This window comes from Bos indicus x Bos taurus, chromosome 26 (assembly GCF_003369695.1).
Source record: "Bos indicus x Bos taurus breed Angus x Brahman F1 hybrid chromosome 26, Bos_hybrid_MaternalHap_v2.0, whole genome shotgun sequence".
Taxonomy (NCBI): Eukaryota; Metazoa; Chordata; class Mammalia; order Artiodactyla; family Bovidae; genus Bos; species Bos indicus x Bos taurus.
The window spans coordinates 29,264,500-29,287,126 of NC_040101.1; the positions used below are offsets into that span (position 1 = coordinate 29,264,500).

At 35.8% G+C, this 22,627-nt stretch overlaps 1 protein-coding gene across 15 annotated transcripts in view; it reads right to left on the bottom strand.

Moving 5' to 3' along the window:
• The window catches only part of BTRC (beta-transducin repeat containing E3 ubiquitin protein ligase), a 175,756-nt gene that overhangs the window by 92,418 nt on the left and 60,711 nt on the right, over positions 1-22,627 (bottom strand). For 2 of the 15 annotated variants that reach the window (XM_027529297.1, XM_027529295.1), the window contains exon 1: positions 1,880-2,029. The exons of 9 other annotated variants lie outside the window; for them this stretch is intronic. Coding sequence is in view for 2 of the 6 variants with exons in the window: in XM_027529290.1 (XP_027385091.1) it covers positions 7,374-7,397 (24 nt within the window). In the remaining 4 variants the exon portion in view is untranslated. Of the gene's footprint in view, positions 1-1,866; positions 2,030-7,373; positions 7,436-22,627 lie in introns of those variants that run through there. 4 more of the 15 variants (XM_027529296.1, XM_027529294.1, XM_027529290.1 and 1 more) reach the window with 3 other exon arrangements.

A 22,627-nucleotide genomic window follows, 5' to 3' on the forward strand; every position in this document is an offset into this window, starting at 1 on the left:
GTTTTCCCCTCTGCTACACTGTCCAACACTAATTATAAAACACAGATGCAGCCTTTCTCAAAATGCAAAGGGATTGTGTATATTTGCAAAGAACAACTATTTTTTTATGCTTCCAAATTCTTAATCCTGTTTGGAGCTGTCAGTGGGGGTTAATGGAAGCCTTGGATAGGAGAATTCCAATCTGGTTGGCAGATGGATAGGTTGGTTATAGCTGCATAACTATGTCTTGCCTGCAGGCACAATTCAAAACACTGTTAAAGCAATATAAAGTCTCTGTCAAGCTGAACCATTTGGATCAGTGGCAAGGAGAAATAATAATAAAAAAGAAGTTCATTTCTGGGCCTTGTGCATTTATGCTACTATGCAGAAACTGATTAATTGTCATAGTGTGCTGGTCTTCTATACCTCAGATTTCTACTTCTGGAGTAGATTTTGCATGCTAATATAATCATTCTCCCTCTTGAGACATTAGCAAATAATCAAATGAAAAACAGGATCATAATTTACTGAGATTCGAGCAATTCTCTATGCAAATTTGACTTGTTATTGCTGCTGCCTCGTTAATCTGAATGCCTTTGACAAACTCCTTTGATTTATGAACTCGTGACAACTCCAATGTGTATATATTTTGCTAGATTGACATTATCATTAAGAGTGGGTGGACTGAGCTCACATGAATGGCTGATTTTATTCGCTGGTGTCTGCTGCTCAACAGCTGAGCATCTCCTCCTCACAAAGCCCCTGAGCGTCAGGCTCTTCCCATCTTCCCATCCATTCATCATCTCGATGTTAATTGGCCCAGGCTTTAAGCAAATTTTCAACACGATTTAAAGGCACGATGACACTGATTACTGACCCTCTGCCATACGGTGCCTATTGATTAACCTGACAGAGATGATGAGCTTGAGGGAGACTAGGTGTGCGGGTACCTCAAGGGGAAAAATATATTGTCTATGCAGGCAAACACTTGTCATTACCTCACAAGCTAGAATTTGCACAGCTCACATTCTTAAAACACACTACTGCTTCAACACCTACAGCTAACGCAAAAAGTGCTTTCTGTATTCAGATGTTACAGATATGTCATGTCAAAGCACATGACACATTCAGTATTTAGAAGAACTCCTCAGATAGATGGCTGCCTTTCAACCAATTATGCTTGTGCTGGCTGATATATGTATTTTAGGTAAAATGCAAAGAAAGGGCCGGGTAGCCTGGCAATGCTGTATCATATGAGAAATGAATTAGAACAGGGAAACAAACCAGGTTCTTGAAAACAGATAGATAGAGGAAGGAGAAAAGGAAGGAGTAAACTGTCTGCGGCCATTCCACCACTACTACAATAAGCTGCCATTCTATCGCTGTTACAATGTAAGGTACTCTTAAAAAGGAAGAGAATAACCACCTGATTTTACAAATTTTATTTTCCGTTCTTTAAATACTGCTACCTGATTCCAACCATCAAACAATCTCTGGCACAGAAATTACCAAGAACTGAATATTTTAAAATAAAACTATATAATATTTAAGTCTAATAAACATACCCCTTAAATTCTTGCTTGCCCATTTTCAACAACTGCTGCACAAACTGCTGTACTTAGGGAAAGTGTGCAGGATTATTTCAAGTTAAGCTTCATGAGAAAACTAAATGCTTCATTATTTGAGAAAAATATTAAAGTTCATAATTAATAGTTACTGAGCACACACATTAAAAACCAAAAAAGATCTGTTTAAAGATACACAAATTTACAAAAGCAAAGTCATGCCACACTATCAGGGACCAGACAAAAACCACCTTTAAGATAGGCAAAGTTCTTATTTAAAACAAAGCTAACAAAATATGTTGCCTCTGGCCACACACATCACCTTGTTTACTTACGAGTCCTGGAGGGACAGCCAATATATAATTTTAAACACGGAGATTTTGGAGCAGTTCTAACAGTTATTTCAAAGCTAAAATAATAGAAAACTGAACAACAGCCCGGCTGTAGTCCTATTACAGTGACATGGGCTGTTAATGTAAGAGATCAAATGTTTTTCAAGTCAAACAGCATTGGTGCCTGTTATACTGGAACATGCAGCTTTTACTCCCTAAAAGCCTGCCTCCTGCTCTTTTAAGATAAACAAGCTCAACTAAGCACTGAGATACTCTGATAAGAAGGATGGAAGAGAGAACTGTACCAGGGAGTGACAAGGCAAGGAGATGAAGGAGCAGAGCTGCTTTTGTTAACTTTCAAGTTACAGAATGTATCATAATACAGCATTTTAATATTTCACCATTAAAAGAATAGCTAGTATAGGAGGAGAGGTTTCTATCAATAAATGAGAAACAGGAAAAAAAAAAACCAGAACAGTCCTGTTTTGTGAACAGGAGAGATATTACACAGCTGTCTGAACACATTCAGCTTTGTGACTTCTTAATCAAAGGTTTGAACGTTAACTTAGCAATAACTATGAGTACTATATAAAAGAGTCTGTAATTATGTTAATATGCTCCACATCAGAAGCAATAGTCCATTTAAACTCTAAAGGATTTTTTGACTCTAAAGGCCTGATTTAAAAACAAACAGAAAAACTTTATACCTTGCCTTTTCAAGTGATTTTTTTATACTTTATTCTGCTTAACATGCAGTCATCAAACCACATCTATTTCTAACAATGCGGCTTAATATTTTTAAAATCCCAATAGGCTTGCTAAGGGTGCATTTATATACTACTGCAACCAAGATGACTATCATTTGTTCAGAAAAAAATGAGTTTCATGCATATGTTTTTACTGTTTAAAACACAATGAAAAGGTACAAAGTAGCTAAACAAGTACAGTAAAATGAATAAAAATTCAGCAGGGGTACTTGGCATAGAAAGGCATATAATAATAATAATAATAATAATAATAAAAAACAACCCCACCTATCATGGTGAACAAAAGTATAAACAGTTTAATTTACTTCTCTTACTTTTAAATCTACATGAATCTGAAAGAATTTTTTTTCCTTTCAAGATAGAACCTTTATGCTTATATGTTTAGGACAGATACTTTCATGCCACAATTTTCTTTGCTGCCATATTTACACAACATTTCATCCAGAGACCCTATGCATATACTTTTGTGTGAATTAAGAGGCAAACATTTGCTTCTACTAATAAGGACATCTGGTTATTTTTGTAACTCAAGGACATCTGCATTCCGCAGATCTTTCTGATTTCTCAAAATGGGATTGAGAACTATAGAACCCTTACGATGTACGCCAAAATCCCTCTCTCTGCAAAGTTATTTCTGTCATTCCTGTTCCTGAGTTTTTTTCCTGCTAAATGACTTTCATCACCTTGGATGTCTTCCCTGCTTTAGTATATTCTCATTTTATTACAATTCAACAATACTGTAAAAGAAATTTAGGGCTCCTTTAAAGTTGATAAACTGTAATATCCCCAAATGTCTATCCATTTTGGAGTGAAAATAAAACCATCCCAAGTAAATAAGTAAATCTGTGGAAACCACAATGGGCTAGGTTAAGATTTATATTTAGGTGTATATTTCTATTGTGCATTGTTCCTTATTTAATCACTCTTTTTTCCCTTATTATTAAGAAATTATTATTCTGTGGGTTTGTTATGTTGTGGGCTTTTCCACTAATTATACGAATGAATGTTCAGGTCTTTAAAATTACAAATATCATCTCCACTCACTGACTTATATAGATTTTTGGTTTCCAACGGTGAATAACATGGTTCAGCACAGGTCCTGAAGGGTATGCCTTAAAGAACAGAAACTAACCAATAAGAAATCAAACATCACATTTTGCTTTATAGCCCTTGCTTTCCTTTTAAAATGCCAAGTAGACAAACTATACTCCTTATTCGGATACTTGAGTTTAAGCTCTAACTTTTGTTTTAACTGTAAATTCTGCTTTTCATTTTCTGCTCATCTCCATTACAGGAATATATATATACACACACACATATATTAATATATAATGAGGAAAAATGTTTTTAAACAGAAAAAAACTAATATAATTTACAACAACTACCTTCGTACAGGTCTTTAGCCAGACACCAAGGCAGTATTGGTCTAAAGGATTTAAAATTTAAGTGAGAAGGCTTCTATTTCTGAAGGGTCAAAGGTTATAAACATCAATTCATGTCCTCAGTTTTTTATTTGTTAATATTACCAAACAACAAAATAAAAAGCTGATTAACCTGGAGTGAGTACATGATAAATTTGGGAAGATAGCAAATTTTACTACCCCAGGGACAAACACACATATATATTGTTGAATTGTTATTGTTAGTGTTGTTGTTTTAAACAATGCTCTTTGATGTCTAACAAAATTTTAAAGATTTTTCTTTTTCTCCAATAGAAAACTATTCCTATAACAATGCAAATGTTCTCTACTTAAAGGATATGGTTATATGTTATTCTAACAAAATTATTTTCTCTTAAGCCTACGGAATGTTAGAAAATGGGGAAAAAAAAAAAGAAGTCAGAAACATTCATCTAAATGTTCCAGAATTATTCTGTCTTGGATCAGCATCTAAATTTTAAAAATCAGATAATCACTTAAGCATGATTTTTTTTAACTGAAGAGCAGTTGACTTACAATGTTGTTAGTCTCACAGTACAGCAAAGTTCTTCAGATACAGCTATAGATATATAAATACACACATATAAATGTATAGATATATATTCTCAGATTATTTTCCATATAGTTTATTATAAGGTATTAGATATAGTTCCCTGTGCTATATACAGTAGATCCTTGTCATTTATCTATTTTATATATAGTAGTGTATATCTGTTGATCCTGAACTCCCAATTTATCACCACCACCCTTTCCCTTTTGGTAACCATGAGTTTCTTTCTATATCAGTAAGTCTACTTTTGTTTCACAAATAAGCTCATTTGTATCTTTTTTTTTTTTTTTTTAGATTTCACATAGAAGCACGATTATTTAATTGAATAAATAATGATTAACCGATTCAGACCAGGCTAATTTAATCAATGGTCTCTTAAATCTGTTATTAGTATTGTCAATGGTATTTTGTCGAGCTATGGAATGAAAAAATCACCAGAACTTCGGAGTTTTGTAATGAATAATTGATTTGACAAATACTAAACATTAGTTTTAATACTGCAGTACTTGTTCTTGTAGTACAGAACCAGTACTACTCTGTAAACCATCATATTCTGTATACTGAATACCATCATAGCCAACTTTGGTATTAAAGTTTGCTTGCCACAATTGCCCTTTGTGGAAACCAATGTAACTCGTGCTCCTGCAGACAAGGAAGGAACAACAGACTTCAAAACCAGCTGCTGATCACTGACTGCAATACAAAGAATATTCTGGGCAGTGATTGGTAAAGAAAGCACAGCTATTTCTAAATCCCGGTAGCTCCCAGAATCTCTTTTCCTTTTGAGTGGTATAGTCTGCAAGCACTGACTGGTGGGTCATTCGACCCATGGGGGCCTGGAAAGGTTTCAGGAATAACAGAGGTCATGTAATTGCCAAAAGAGCATTAGCTACTCAATCATAATGGATAATTAAATGACCTACATGATTCCTGAAATAGCTGTTCTATATTTGGTCTATTACTTGTGTCCCTTAAGATAAGCTACTCGTTTGGTCTGTCTTGACCTGCAAAAGTCCAAACTGCGCCTGAAAACTAGCTGCATGCTTCTCTTGCTCAGTAAATCCCACCCCCCACCGCCAAGTAGTCATGCCCCAGACTATGCTTTCAAGAGGACACATACACACACAAAAATCAATCTTGTATCCTTCTCCCTATTGTGCTCTCTGGAATACAAATGACTAAAGCAAAGAAAAAAATTAGTAAATTCCTGGCTTAGATCTTCAGGGGATAGAAAGAGGATACATAAGAACTACAAAGAAGGAAAGTCATGATAAAATTTTTTTTAAGTTTTGCTCAATATGCCTCCAAAGAATTTTACATTGATTACAAAGCTAGTCAGGAATTTTTTGTGGGCAGCAAGTCATTAAAACTCCAATTGCCTGAACTGCATTTTTGATGTGTGGACTATCAGAATCCTTCTTGGCCTAGATTTTAGTCCATACAGAAAGCAAACTGCTTCTTAACAGATAAAACATACATGGAACCAACTGTTTTATAATAGCAGTAGCAAAGGGAACAAGAATCTATATGCTTCACATTTTCATCTCTTTAAATAGTTCAACAACCTCGCTATAATATTTGATCAGAAATATAACCAAATAGAACCTAACTGCATGAACGGCAAAAAATGTACTGGAGAATAAGCTTCTTTAGGAGCAAAAGGTCTGCCTGTGGCCCTAGAGGAAGCTGCACATGAGGCAAACACAGAAGAAAGAGGCAAGAGACAAGTGACCAAAGACAACTCCACAATAATGGCAAGGGACAAGGGATGTAAGGGACAAAAGAGTTCACGTTTAGAATACCTTGGAGGCTACTAGGATTTTTCCGTTTCCATGGGAAATTATGTAGCTTGAGGCTACTGACTACCCTGGTCTCCTACTGGTACACGAATGGCTTATTAAACCTAGAACATATCTGTTTTAGTTAACTTCTGGGCAGGGGGGGTTAGAGTAGGAGAAGAGAACAAAATGTACTTAAATGCTGAATTTTTTCTCCAGGCTGAATGCCTTTCATCCAATAAGACATTCAAAGCAGTGACCCAGCAAATGGATTGAAAAAGCAATCTTCCATCCCAGTGCCACATTATCATTCCTATTCAGTATTCTCCATGAGATATCTCAATCAGCTGTGTGTAAGTGACAACGCAGCCCATTGCTGGGTTAATTAAACATTTGACTTTAACACCCTCCCCGTCATTAAGCAAATAAAAACAGATAATTCAAACTGCACTTCATCCTCAGGGTACACAACACACATGTCAAAATTAAGAGAGTCCAAGGCCTCTGGGGAATTCTGTTGGGGCTATAATCAGTTTAAATCTTATCTGGTTTATCAATTATTCTATTGATTAAACCAAAGCGGTTATACACAACTCCTCTGCCGCATGGGATTGATGTCAGCAGAGCAAGAAAATAACTCCAGGAGGTTCCAAACTGATTTAAAAAGAGACCAACAGACAGACCAATAATAGTCGATTATTATATACCAGTGATCCATATACTGAAGAGTTGATTCTTAGTTTCAGGCGGGTGAAGTGAACTGTTTCCAATCACTATATCCTCCTGCTATATACCTCACCACTGGCTTGAGTAAATTTATGTCTTGGAAGATCAACATATTTTCTACTGATTTAAACAGAAGCTAGCATGCTCAGTGATTGAAATATTTTATAGATACAGACCCTAAACTGTAACAGAGTCTCAAACAGGGAAAATCAAATTTTTTTCCTAAAAAAATCTTACCTGTCTGCACATCACTGGGAACATGCAGGGATGAAAGGGGACATACTTGAGAACTGATTCTCCTAAAAATATGTAATCGCACAGTTACTACAATGTATTAAAACACCAAATTCTTGAAAAAGAGAATCTAAGAAATCTGAGATCTTACCATAGATTCAGACTCATGACTCCTTTTATCAATTCCAAGGGCAAACATCTTCAAAACCGTTAATAACAATGAAAATATAGTGCTCCATCTTCAAACAAAATGTTGATATTCAAGCTCTAACATGAAATTCCTATTGAATTTTTTAAAAACAATTCTGATACTCTCCTGCTCAATTCATTGTATAGAAGACTTCAAATGTCCAGAACCCTTATCACCTCAAGGCCACGCTCTACCATAATACATATAAGAAAAGCACTAATAAAGCATACTAACAAAAATGGGGGGATGGTGGGTAAAACTACTCCTCACTTTATATTTGTACACACATAGCTGTGCTCTTCAGAAACAGAATTTTTTCACTGCTAATCTTGGCACCACGTGTGCAACCAACCATAATTTAACTCACCTCCTTCAGATTTTTTGTTTTCAGGCAGACTAAGTAAGAAACCTGCATTAGCATGCTGTATTCTACACTCACCACTAGAAATACTGAGGGTGCTATTTGTAATTGTATTCTTTTTAAGAGGTTTGTTCTCTGCAGCTGTTTTCTGCTTGCAGTGTATTTTGTGTAATCAGCACATCATCATAAATACATTGGCTGTTCCCCTGAGGGTAGCTGTCAGTGTTTAATTTACAGAACAACCTGGCCAATGTGAATTTTAACACTACAGCACTAGGCAAGGAGTTACCACACTCTGTGAAAAACAGGCTTCTATGAATTTTTATATCAAGACCTGGTCCCAGGACAATTTAAGTTCTAGAAATAGACTGTTTAAAGAAGCACTTTATACCTTGTATGCAACAGACTCTTACCCACTTAAGGGCCTTAGAAGAAGCCCTGAAGTAACCAAACCACAAGTGAGCACTACAAATTCTAGAGACAACAGGATTGAACATCTATGATCTATGACCAGCAGGAGGCACTGTTATAAATGTTACCCATGTCTTTTTAAAGCTACATGTAAAGCTATCAAAAACATCACTGCTCCCTTGGAAGGTGAGTAAAGGCAGAAGAGAAAATCATTTAAGATGTCTATTTTTGCTGACATGAGCTATATCTGATATGAAAATAGGTATACTGCTTCCTTAGAGCTGCTACTAAGCCAGACCTTATCTAGCTCAATGAATGAGAAAAATACATGAAACAAATGATTATTCATAGCAGTGCATGCCATTAAGTCGCTTCGATTGTGTCTGACTCTTTGCAATCCTATGGACTATAGTCAAGTTCCTCTGTCCATGGGATTCTCTAGGCAAGAATTCTGGAGTGGGATGCCATGCACTCCTCTACGGGATCTTCCTGACTCAGAGATCAAATCCAGTCTCATACGTCTCCTGCATTGGGAGGTGGGTTCTTTACCACCAGTGCCACCTGGGAAGCAGCAGGAGTCCCCACAAATTATACGCATAGTGCCTGGTACATAAGCTCTCAATGAATGTCTAGTAAATAACTATAAGCTCCTTGAGGACAGGGTCTGAATCTTAATTTATGCCCAGTAATTTGCACAGTACCCAGCACACAGAAGGTATTCAATACATGAATTAAACTGAATTAAGGCTAGTTGTGAGTGGCAATGTTATTTGTAAAGATTTAGATCTACATGATGTCAAAATATATTTTCTAACTCAGTAAAATGCCCTTAAAAGTAGATATAGAGTGTCTATCATGTATTTTAGTCATTTTAATTAATGCTATTTGTATAGCTCAGAAACCTAAGTAGCTCAATCTTAGAGCTACTTCAATCTTAGCTCAATCTTACAATAAAACCAAACTAGCCTACAAAATATTGGAACAGTAAAACTACTTTTTGTTTTAATAATGAAGACTATATATAAGAGATTGAAACTTTTATATAGGAAACGTATCCAATAGCACTCTTCCACTGTTGAAGTGGCATTACAAGTACACATACACACTCTACAAATCAAGCGATCAAACATGTATTTCTGTGTGAGGCAAAATTGTATAAGTTAGAATGCCTAACAGAAATCAGTCCTGAATATTCACTGGACACTGAAACTCCAATACTTTGGCCACGTGATGCGAAGAACTGTCTCACTGAAAAAGATTCTGATGCTGAGAAAGATTGAAGGCAGGAGGAGAAGGGAACGACAGAAGATGAGATGGTTGGATGGCATCACCAACTCAATGGACATGAATCTGAGCAAGCTCCAGGAGTTGGTGATGGACAGGGAAGCCTGGCGTGCTGCAGTCCATGGGGTCGCAAAGAGTTGGACACAACTGAGCGACTGAACTGACTGATGCCTCAAGTTACACTGAATCAAAATACAGTTCATTCTTGCAGAGGTCTCCCCCGTGTATTTGCTTTATATAGTTGTGAAGAATTATATTTTCATGATGTTTTACAAAAATTAAATTGTGATTAATGAGTTCTTTGTTTTTAAAAAGGAAGAGAATTGCCTATTTCACTTCTGAGAATTTCAAACTTGCCCAAATTTATAATAAAGTTAAAATTTAAACAACTAACTAGAGCAGCACAAATTTGGAGAACTTACTCTGAAACTACAATTAAAATATTTCCTATAATAATTTTAAAATTTTATGTAAGCATAATTATATATAGTAAAATTTGATAACACCCTTAAATTGACTGACCTCAGTATTCTGACAACTGTAAAGAAGTTTTATTTAAGAACACAAGCCCTATTCATTACTTTCTATAATGCTTTGTGTGTGCTCAGTTGTTCAGTTGTGTCCAACTCTTTGCGACCCCATGGGCTACAGCCCACCAGGCTCCTCTGTCTGTGGAATTTTCCAGGCAAGAATACTAGAGCAGATTGCCATTTTCTTCTCCAGGGATCTTCTTGACCCAGGGATCAAACCTGCATCTCTTGTGTCTCTAGTATTGGCAGGTGGATTCTTTACTACTGTGCACTGTACCACCGGGGAAGCTCCTCTGTTATGCTAAGACATTTTTAAAAGGTAATTCTTTTTTACATTTATGTCACATGAAAGGCAAACTGAGAAAGAACATGACCCACTGACTCAGGACGTTTGGATTTGTTTCACCAATTATATTAGCTTTTAATTCAATTGAATATTTGAGATAATATTTTGTAAAACAAACAAACAAACTTTATGCCTAACAAATATATCTTAATTCTTAATAGGTTAATTAATCACATCCTTTCTTCTTAGATTAAGAACTACAAAAATACATCCTGGGACCTTCTGAACTAAACTGGATGGGGTTAGACTAAGGTCACGCTAGATCAGATGACTGCATTCTGTCTTCCCTGGAGACCATGTAGTAGTTCCATGTATTGCCATTAGATAGCAGCACAGTACACACCATCAGTCATATCTCACAGTCTCTTCCGTTAAGGTTGGAATTATCTTGGCTACACACACACACACACACACACACACACACACACGGATTCTAATTCAATTAGTGCAGTCGGCAACTCCAGAAAAAAGTAATTCAATTAGTGCATTGTGGAGCTCTACAATACCTCTAAGCAGATGTTCACCATCTTCAGGAACTAGAGCTAGGTTTAAAATACCTGTATCACTCAGATATGCCACTACATTATGTCATTTGTCAAAGTGCTTACATATGCTTTTCTGACTTCAAAGAAAAGGTGAGGAAACACACTCAGGCTAAGTTCCTAGAGATTTTTCCATTATCTACACCAAAGAAGTATATTCAATTTTAGGCTGCAGTAATTAAATTACATAATCCAAATTATGTTCAAACTGTATACTACACTATTACTTATTTTTGCAGTGCTGTCTCTAGTTATGCATGCCACACTGTTACGAGGACACTGTCAAGGTGGAATGCATTCACAAGGAGGGACAATCAGAATGATTAACACCCTCCCCATCAAAATACAGGGTTATGAAAATGGCAGGAATGATTATTAGCATTTTCCAAAGAAATGCTATCAGAACTGGGAATATTCACTCTGAGAACAGCAAACATAAGCAACATGATAGCTATCCTCAAACACAGAAACACATGAAAAAGAAAACACAGAAATACATGAAGAAAAAAACACAGAAATACATGAAAAAGAAAACACAGAAATACATGAAAAAGAAAACAAAGAAATACATGAAAAAGAAAACAATTACTTTATATTATACAAAAGGTAAAATTAGAATCAGCAGGTGAACAAGAAGTTTGACTCCTTGAGAGAAAATTTTCTAACAGAACCAACAGTGAAGAAGAAAGCAAGATGACTCAAGAAATTCAGCTTGCCAATAATGGCAGTGATCAAGCAGAGATTAGATGACCCTTTGCCAAAAAAACTTCATAAAGGAGTCCTGTATGTGACTGGATGGTTTCCTGACCTCACTTTCAACAGTGAAATTCCATGGTTCTATGAATATACTGATTTTTGCTTATAAGGGAAACCTGGACTTTAAGTAATAAAGATAATCATTAAGGAGGAATGGCTATACAAAAGCCCATGGGCTGTGAGGCATTTTGATAGTGACTGCTGCATAATAATACATGGAAGGAAGAAGAAATTTGTTGTACTTTCTCTCTGCTAAGATTTAGGAGGTGCCATAATGTACATATTTCTAGTCTTATTTCTTAGCTAAGCACTTGCACTTCTCTTGCTCTTTCAAGACTGGAAAGAATGGTTTGTTTTTACTTATCCTCAGGAAATCAGCCAATGAGAAATCAATTTCTTGAAGACTGATTTTTTAAAAAATCCTCCATTGAGTCAAGATATTGGGTTCTCATAGCTTAAATGAAAATCTACATCAATATTTATGCTTTAAAAATACAGAACAATACTTAAAACAACAGTAAGTAATTCTCAATATCCCTCCCTTTTTTCTTGCTCTCTCTGCCCTGTACCTTGTGAAGACATAATTTTGGGTACAAGGGAGCAGGACATTATTTTACAAATATTATCTCCTCTCTTTTAAGCATGACCTCAAAGCAGGGAATTAAGAAATGTCAGGAATGATTGCCACCATTTTTCCAGAGCATTTCACTATGTATTCATGATAGAGAATAGCTCCTGCCTTTCACATCTGCATAGGGAGAGGACTAAGCTAAATGGCTGTGCTTTAAAAGCATCAATGAATTAATTCAAGTACTTTCCACACAAACTCCTACTTTTTCATATTCCACAAGAATTTCAAAAGGTCATTCTCACTTAAAACCTTACCGGTAAGGTCTATGTCCCCAAAACAAATTAAGATAAAATCACATCATGTATCTGTCAAAAGAGCTGCTTTTGTAGAATGAAAAAAAAACTTGTTTCTGTAAAATGTTATTTTAAGATATACTGCAACTTAAATAGCAATAGGAAACTTTCTATTAATAGAAAATATTTTCCAAGAAATCTATGGTTTGGCTTTTTCAACGAAAATTTTCTTTTCATGTGCCACTAACTTATTCTAATACAAATGTAATGGCTCTTCCATATTATCCATTCATGAATTCTGCACTTAAAAAAAAAGAAAAGTATTTTCTTCTTCCCAAAAGTTTAAGGCTTCCATTAATGAACAAAAACTTCGGATAAACAGAGCAATAAATAACATAGCTGGGTTAATTTTTATTTGACCAGCAGTACTGCCATACAGTGGGCTATCAGCCTAACAAGCTATGTCACTCCATTTCTTATCTTTACACTACTACCTTCCAAACTTCCTGCCTCCACAAAAAAACAGAACCAGGACCTAAGCTGATTCCTCCTTAGAACTTAGTACATTCCATAAACCTCCAAATTAGTTAACTAACCCAACTCTAGTCTCCTTTGTCCACACCTCACAGCCTGCATTTATGTTCTAGTGTTAAGTTTATTTGTTGGCTCCATCAGCACCACTTCTCTTTAACATTGTCCCTTTTCATGCATTTAAGGCAACTACTTCCAACCCTATCAATGAAAACAGACAAATGGGGGATAAAGGAATGAACTGCAAACACCTCAAACAAGAAAGGTTGCTTAAAAAACCAAGTGTCACATTCTGACAGTTCAATATTTCATAGCCAATACAAGGAATGTGCAACGACACTGCAACTTTAAATCTTTTCCTCCTATGTCAGTCTCTCTTTCTCTCATTGTAATGCCAAAGGGAACAGCAATCAGAGTGGAGATGTTCAACGTGATAGAGGTCAGGACACCATCGGATCAACGTACCAGAAACACGACCTTGTTTATTTTTTTTTCCACAGTATTATTGTTTACAGGGTGCTTTGCTCATGTACCTTGTGGTTCTTAGCTAAAAGATGAAATTACAGCCCAGGATGAAGCGCTCAGGCACACATCCAATTTGTGTTTCCATCTCAGAAAACAAAAAGCTTCTAAGGCCCTCAGGCTGCCATTCAAACTTGGAGGCTGACATTTTTAACAGCATGAACCAGAGACTGGCAGAGAGAATGATCTAATGCATTTCTGACTTGTCAATCAAAGATCTCACCTCTGCTGTCTTGTAAACAGTTGGGGGCCATCTAACTACATTCATAAACCTAGGGAGAGCTTACTGCCAGCTGGGGTGCTGGAGCCACATGCTCTGGCTTCTATTCACCAAAATCATGATTCAGTTTTATAATCTCACTGTAAATAGTCCATAGGCACATTTCCAAGACTCCTGGAATAGAACCAGAGTGGGGAATACAAAAGAGATATTGGTCAAATACTGTGTTATTTTCAAGCTGTTGGAATCCTGTACCCATTTTATCCTCATTTTACCAATTCTCCCCAAAGGACTACACTATTCTGCAACTAAAATGCTTAAAAAAAATTAATGACCTGACAATGTAAAAGTCTAGAGGAAATATACTAATTTATACCAGAAATTTCCCTTGTGTTTTATTACCAGTAAAGAAACAGGCTCCCTAAACACAGCTCATGCAAAGGACAGAAACTGGAGTAAACAATAGCAACTATATTTTAGTAAAACTAATCATGTGCTTTCTTTCCAATATAAAATTTCTCATGTTCATATGCAAAAGCTTTGTATAAACTAGTTTAAAATACTGAAATGTATATTTGTGTATATGAAACATGAGAAGAGTAGTTATCCCTCTACTCCTTCTGTTTATGATTTCCAACATCCACAAAAATTAGACCAAATCAGGCTAAAACATGAACTTTTTGCTAAAGGATCACATATAAAAATAAATTTACTCTTTTTTATGCCAATTTTACTGCATACAGAATTCCAATTTAATTCATACCAAGCCACACATACTAGATTTGCAAGAAAGGTCTTGAGAATTTGAATGGTACACCTGAGAATGTTCAAAGGCAAGTGACAGATAACCCAGCTGGGGAAGGTACAATGCAAAATCCCATTTCTTGATGATCTACAACATCCTAGGCCCAAATAACTATTTCAAAACATAGACTTGGTTTCCAGAGGACTGGGCCAGAGAATATAGAAAAGCTCACAGCTACTGAACATCATTCTTAGGAAAAACAGAACTCATGGGTGTCACCGCCCATGAAGAAAGCACTGTAATTCTTAGAGGCCTGAGCAGCTACATAGTCAAGAGATTGGTCTTTTTTTCCCCCAATAAGGCCAACACAAAATGACAAAGAAAAGAGTTTCTTAAATGATGCCTATCTACCAAGATTCCATATCCTGACAGTCTACACAAAATAGCAAACCTAGAAATTAACACAGGGAAGGACAGCAAGACAATAAAACACTACCACATAAAAAAAGCACAATGGTAAAAGAAGGTACAAATGGCTGTGCAGTCACAAAACCACCAACAATGATTCCTAAATAACATATAAAGAACTCCTATGGTACTTTGGCCTCTACTCAGCACAAAGATTGCAGGAACAAGAAAGTAATCTTGGAATATAAAGAAAGTAATATGTACCTCTCCAGAGGATACAGGTGAACCTTAACTGCCCACAGGAAGAATTTCTCTGGTAAGGACAGTACCTCCATAAAGGCTCCCACCACCCGTAGAAGTTTTCATCAATTTGATGACATGATCCTCTACACAGAAAACCCTAAAGACACCACCAGAAAATCAGTAGAGCTAATCAATGAATATAGTAAAGTTGCAGGATATAAAATTAATACACAGAAATCCCTTGCATTCCTATACACTAACAATGAAAAAAACAGAAAGAGAAATTGAGCCATTCACCATTGCAACAAAAAGGATAAAACACTTAGGAGTAAATTTACTTAAAGAAACAAAAGACCTACATATAGAAAACTATAGAACACTGATGAAAGAAATCAAAGATGACACAAATAGATGGAGAAATATACCATGTTTATGGATTGGAAGAATCAATATAGTGAAAACGAGTATACTACCCAAAGCAATCTATAAATTCAACACAATCTCTATCAAGCTACCAACAGTAATTTTCAGAGAACTAGAACAAATAATTTCACAATTTGTATGGAAACACAAAAAACCTCAAATAGCCAAAGCAATCTTGAGAAAGAAGAATGGAACTGGAGGAATCAACCTTTCTGACTTCAGACTATACTACAAAGCAACAGTCATCCAGACAGTATGGTACTGGCACAAACACAGAAATATAGATCAATGGAACAAAATAGAGAGCCCAGAGATAAAATTCATGCACTTACGGACACCTTATCTTTGACAAAGGAGGCAAAAATATACAATGGAGAAAAGACAATCTCTTTAACAAGTGGTGCTAGGAAAATGGTCAACTACCAACTAAAAGAATGAAATGAACACTTTCTAACACCAGACACAAAAATAAACTCAAAATTGATTAAAGAGCTAAATGTAAGACCAAAAACTATAAAACTCTTAGAAGAAAACATAGGCAGAACACTCCCTGACATAAATCACAGCAAGATTCTCTATGACCCACCTCCCAGAGTAATGGAAATAAAAACAAAAATAAACACATGGGACCTAATTAAACTTAAAAGCTTTTTCACAATGAAGGAAACTATAAGCAAGGTGAAAAGGCAGCCTTCAGAACAGGAGAAAATAATCAAATGAAACAACTGACAAAGAATTAATCTCCAACATATACAAGCAGCTCATGCAGCTCAACACCAGAAAAATAAATGACCCAATCAAAAAGTGGGCCAAAGAACTAAATGGACATTTCTCCAAAGAAGACATACCGATGGCTAACAAATACATGAAAAGATGCTCAGCATCACTCATTATCAGAGAAATGCAAATCAAAACCACGATGAGGTACCATCTCACACCAGTCAGAATGGCTGCCATCAAAAAGTCTACAAACAATAAATGCTAGAGAGGGTGTGGAGAAAAGGGAACCCTCTTATACTGTTGGCAGAAATGCAAACTAGTACAGCTACTATGGAGAACAGTATGTAGATTCCTCAAAAAACTGGAAATAGAACTGCCATATGACCTTGCAATCCCACTGCTGGGCACACAGACCAAAGAAACAGAACTGAAAGAGACATATGTACCCCAATGTTCACTGCAGCACTGTTTACAACACCATAAAACAGGAGACTATTATACAGAGTGAATTAAGTCAGAAAGAAAAACACCAATACAGTATATCAACGCATATATATGGAATTTAGAAAGACAGTAACAATGACCCTATATGTAAGACAGCAAAAGAGACACAGATGTAAAGAACAGACTTTTGGACCACGCAGGAAAAGGTAAGGGTGGGATGATTTGAAAGAACAGCATTGAAACATATATATTACCATATATACAACAGATGACCAGTGCAAGTTTGATGCATGAAGCAGGGCACTCAAAGCTGGTACTCTGGGACAACCCAGAGGGATGGGGTGGGGAGGGAAGTCGTAGTGGGGTTCAGGATGGGGGGACATGTGTACACCCATGGCTGATTCATGTCAACGTATGGCAAAAACCACCACAATATTGTGAAGTAATTAGACTCCAATTAAAATAAATTAATTTTTAAAAATTAAAAATAAAAAGCAAAAAACAAACCTAATATTCAGGTGAACTAGGTCACTAACATGCGAAGAGTTGACTCATTGGAAAAGACTCTGATGTTGGGAGGGACTGCAGGCAGGAGGAGAAGGGGACGACAGAGGATGAGATGGCTGGATGGCACCACTGACTCGATGGACATGAGTCTGGGTGAACTCCGGGAGTTGGTGATGGACAGGGAGACCTGGTGTGCTGCAATTCATGGGGTTGCAAAGAGTCGGACACGACTGAGTGACTGAACTGAGGTCACTAACCTTGATACACCCTAGTTTCCACTTTAGGAAAAGGCAAATGTAAATATCTACCTCAAACACTGTTAGAAGGCTGGAAAGAAAAATATTTCTTAGTAGAGTATTCTACATATATCTTTCACTTTGGTACAGATTTATGTGACATACACTACTTACAATGAGTGAATTAAGGTTCAACTTTAAAAAAAGTTATCACTTTTTTTTTTTGGCTAAAGGACAGAGGAGACTGGTAGGCTATAGTTCATGGGGTCGCAAAGAGTCGGACACAACTGAACAACTTCACTTTCAATAGAAATATTTGAAGGTACAGAAAACTCCACAAATCCCATTTGCTTTAAATCCATGTGCCCAGAGACTACATATAAAGCATTTTAATGTTTATCCTTGGACAATTCTTTGTATACTTACATTTGAAAAACAAAACTCTATGAAATTAAAACAAAAAAAAGTTTTCATCAACTTGATTTTTCCAGTCTGTGTTACTTATATTGGGGTGACCCCAGGCCTCCTTGGGTACCTATATTCTCCCTTGTGCCATGGGGTCATGCTGAAGTCAGGGTAATTAGGTAAAATCCAACATTATTCAACATAAAAGCAATAAGCCCTTTTGGTGGAATGAAAAGTTTAATTTTTCAGATGCATCAGGAAAAAAAAATTTTTTTAAGGAAATCTGATCATCTCACAATAAGATGATCTGGATTAGATCCCTGGAGTAGGAAATGGCAACCCACTCCAGTATTCTTGCCTGGATAATTCCACAGACAGAGGAGCCTGACAGGCTACAGTCCATGGGGGTCTCAAAGAGTCGGACACGACTGAGTAACTGAGCATGCACACATGCAAATACTAGACAATGCTGTGCATTAGCCTGTAAATGAACATTACCTGCATCACAAACATGTCAAAATACTTAGCAATGGAAGAATCCATTATTCTTGAAACAGAATATTAAAACAAACTTGAAACAGAATATTAAAAACAATCAAGTAAGCATCTTGAAAGACAAATCAGTCCTAATGGTGTCATTCTTCCCAAGATAGACTTTCTAGCATAAAGTAAAATACACCAAATTCAGGTCATCTATAACTTTTCTGTGTTTTATATATATATATATATAAATTGAAAGGGCAGAAGGTGAACAATGAATTTCAAGGTCAGCTAAAATGTTTTAAAATTCATAATTGTACTTTCTTTTAAATAAATGAGCTTCAATAATATATAGTATAATAAATATCCAACAGTTTGCACATACACTTTAATTTGTTCCTAATCAAGACTAAAGGGTCACTTTCAGTATTATCTCTAATGATTTCTATCCTTTCTGTAAACTATTGTTAATCCCTAACCATCATTTTAATTTTCCCTGTGTCTATTCTGGTATAGAATAAGGGTAAAATGCAATAAAATAGCCAAACAATTGTACAAACCCACACTGCTGTGAAGATAAAGATGCTGACATCACTGAAACTGAGCTCAGCTGGCTGGCAGTGCCAGTATTTAATAGCCTGAAATGTGCATTTTTGTCCATCAACAAGAGTCCAAATTCAGTATACAAAATCTAATTCAGAAGGGATCATCATAGTGTGAGTCATGTAAAAGTCAAATGTATAAAATCTGAGGCCTGCCCATAAATCAGATTCAACAAATTTTCCTTTATTCTGTGTAAATATGTAGTCTTTGGAATGACTGTTTAATTATCATAACTTCTTTTTGAATATAGAAAACTCGTGTGTATGTATGTACAGGTACTCTGAGCAATTCAAGGCTTTCTCTTTCCCATCCTATCAATGTTAGTTAATCTTTTACATTTCAAGTGCCAAGCACTTGATACTGTGCTTGACACTGGAAATGTAAAAATGAACAAAACATAGTTGTACTCTCAAGAAACTGAACAATTACAATAGCATATCAGTGTTTATGACAGAGGTATCTATTGCATGTCCTTGGTACATATGCTCTGACTAGGTTAAGGGAGTGGGGAGGGGTAAAAAGATCAGTAAGGGCCTTTATTCTAGAGGTGAAACAACTTAAGCAGAACTGTGGAATTTAGGAATTAGCCAGGTTAGATAAAAGTGGGAGGCAAGGGGAAAGGGATGATAGGTGTTTTCAGTAGTAGCATTCTCCAGGTAGAGAAAGGATATGCCAAGACACAGAGCATGACACAGTACTGCTGGAGAACTATGAATTTGAAATGGCTAAAAATTATATGGGGTAAAGAGGGATAACGGAGAAGGCAATGGTACCCCACTCCAGTACTCTTGCCTGAAAAGTCCCATGGATGGAGGAGCCTGGTGGGCTGCAGTCCATGGGGTCGCTAGGGGTCGGACACGATTGAGCGACTTCACTTTCACTTTTCACTTTCATGCATTGGAGAAGGAAATGGCAGCCCACTCCAGTGTTCTTGCCTGGAGAATCCCAGAGACGGGGGAGCCTGGTGGGCTGCTGTCTATGGGGTCGCACAGAGTCGGACACGACTGAAGCGACTTAGCAGCAGCAGCAGCAGCAAAGAGGGATAAAAATTGATATGACCAGGTGACAAACATAGAATTTAATAAAGCATAGAACAGAGCTGAAAATCAGAAAGTAACAGTATCAGTAAAATAGTAATATCTGAGAGGACATTTAAAATAGATCCTTTCTTTTTCTATTTCTCTATATTTTTTATAATTATTAAATTTTTACTTTTATAATTTTATAATAAAGTGGTAATAATAAATATATTTTAAAACAAAATTATATTTGTCTGGGCATATCTATGTGTGTGTGTGTGTATGCATGCATGAATGGATAAGTCATTCTAGACTGAAGGAACTAGCATGTTGATTTATGATTATCGCAGGAATATGAGTAATACTTTTTTGTTTACATATTTACCAAATAATTTATATATTCTACTACAAACAATTAGTTTTATTAGCAGACAAAAATGTAGGGTTCCCCCCCCACCAAACAAAAACATTTTTGATTTGTCACTATATGCAAATTCCTTATGTAAAGGGTATAGCTAGGATAAACATAGGTCATATGTCAACATATGCACTGAAAACAAAATCTTATTGTAGTTGATTTAGAATGTTGTATTAATTTCTTCTGTACAGCAAAGTGACTCAGTTATGCATATATATATTATTTTTCATATTCTTTTTCATTATGATTTGTCACAAGATACTGAATATAGTTACTTGTGCTATACAGTAGAACCTTCTTATTTATTCACCCATATCTGTAGTTTGCCTCTGCTAATCTCAAACTCCCATTCCTTCCCTCCCCTACCTACACTTCCTGGCAACCACAAGCCTGTTCTCTATACCTATGAATATGTTTTGCTTCACAGATACGTTGATTTGTATTATATTTTAATTTTACATATAAGTGATATCATATGGTATTTCTCTTTCTCTTTCTGACTTACTTTGCTTAGTATGATAATCTATAGGTCCATTCATGTTGTTGTATATGGCATTATTTCATTCTTTGTGATGGTTGAGTAACCTTCCAGTGTGTGTATAAATATATATATATATATATATATTCTTATATACCACATCTTCTTACAATTCATCTGTCAATGGACATTTAGGTTATTTCCACACTTGGCAATTATAAACAGTGCTGCTATGAACAAAGGGGTACGTGTATCTTTTTGAATAATAGTTTTGTCTGGGTATATGCCCAAGGGTGGGATGGCTAGATCACATGACAATTCTATTTTTGGTTTTTTGAGGACCCTCATACTGTTTTCCATAGTGGCTGTACCAATTTACAATCCCACCAACAGTGTAAGAACATTCCCTCTTTGGCATTTGTCATTTGTAAATATTTTAATGGTGGCCATTAAATGTGAGGTGGTACCTCATTTTAGTTTGATTTGCATTTCTCTAATAATTAGCGATATTTTCAGCTTTTCACCATTCACTCAAATACTGGCTGTCGATTTGTCATAAATGGCTTTTATTATGTTGAGACATGTTCTCTCTACACCAATTTTCATTAGAGTTTTTACCTAAATGGATGTGATTTATCAAAGGCAAATTTTTCTGTGTCTATTGAGATGATCATGTGGTTTCTATCCTTTCTTTTGTTGATGTGGTGTACCCACTGATTGATCAGTGTATGCTGAACCATCCTTATGACCCTCGGATGAATCCAACTTGGTTGTGGTTTTATGCATTGTTGGATTTGGCTTCCTAATATTCTGTTGAGAATTTTCGTGTCTATGGTCATCAAAGATACTGGCCTGTAATTTTCTTTTTTGATACTCTGTGTGGTTTTGGTATCAGGGTGATGATACCACAGAATGTCTTTGGGAGTGTTCAAAAGGAACTGAACTTTTTATTAAACAAAAATTGTACACTACTGAGATGATTTGTATATAATGGGGGGCATCAGTTATGATTTGATAAGTGAGCATTTTTGACATGGGGTAATTTTCCTATGGTAGTGTTTTGTAAAAAAAATTTGTGTGCTCATTTACATTCAGTGTGATAATCCATATTCCTCTAAAACCTCAAATGTAAAATAAATCTTCCATATGTATATATACCTATACTCTGAATAATGCTTAACTTCCCTAGCATTCTTCCATGTTAACACTTCACATAATAGATGGTAAGATTTAGTAGACTTCAAGTATTTTTCTTTTTAACTTTACTAAAGAATAATTGATTTACAATGTTGTGTTAATTTCTGCTATACATCAAAGTGACTCAGTTATGCACGCATGCATATATATATATATATTCTTTTCCATTATGGCTTCTCACAGGATATTGAATATAGTTCCCTGACATCATTAAGTATTCTTAAACAGTAAAACACATTACATTATCTCTCTTGAAGTCAACTCTCAACAATTTCAACCTTTGGACACTAGATTTCAAATAATGGACACTAGATTAATATTAAAATATTACATGGTTCAAGCTCAAAAATTCCTTAAAATTACTAGCTATACGT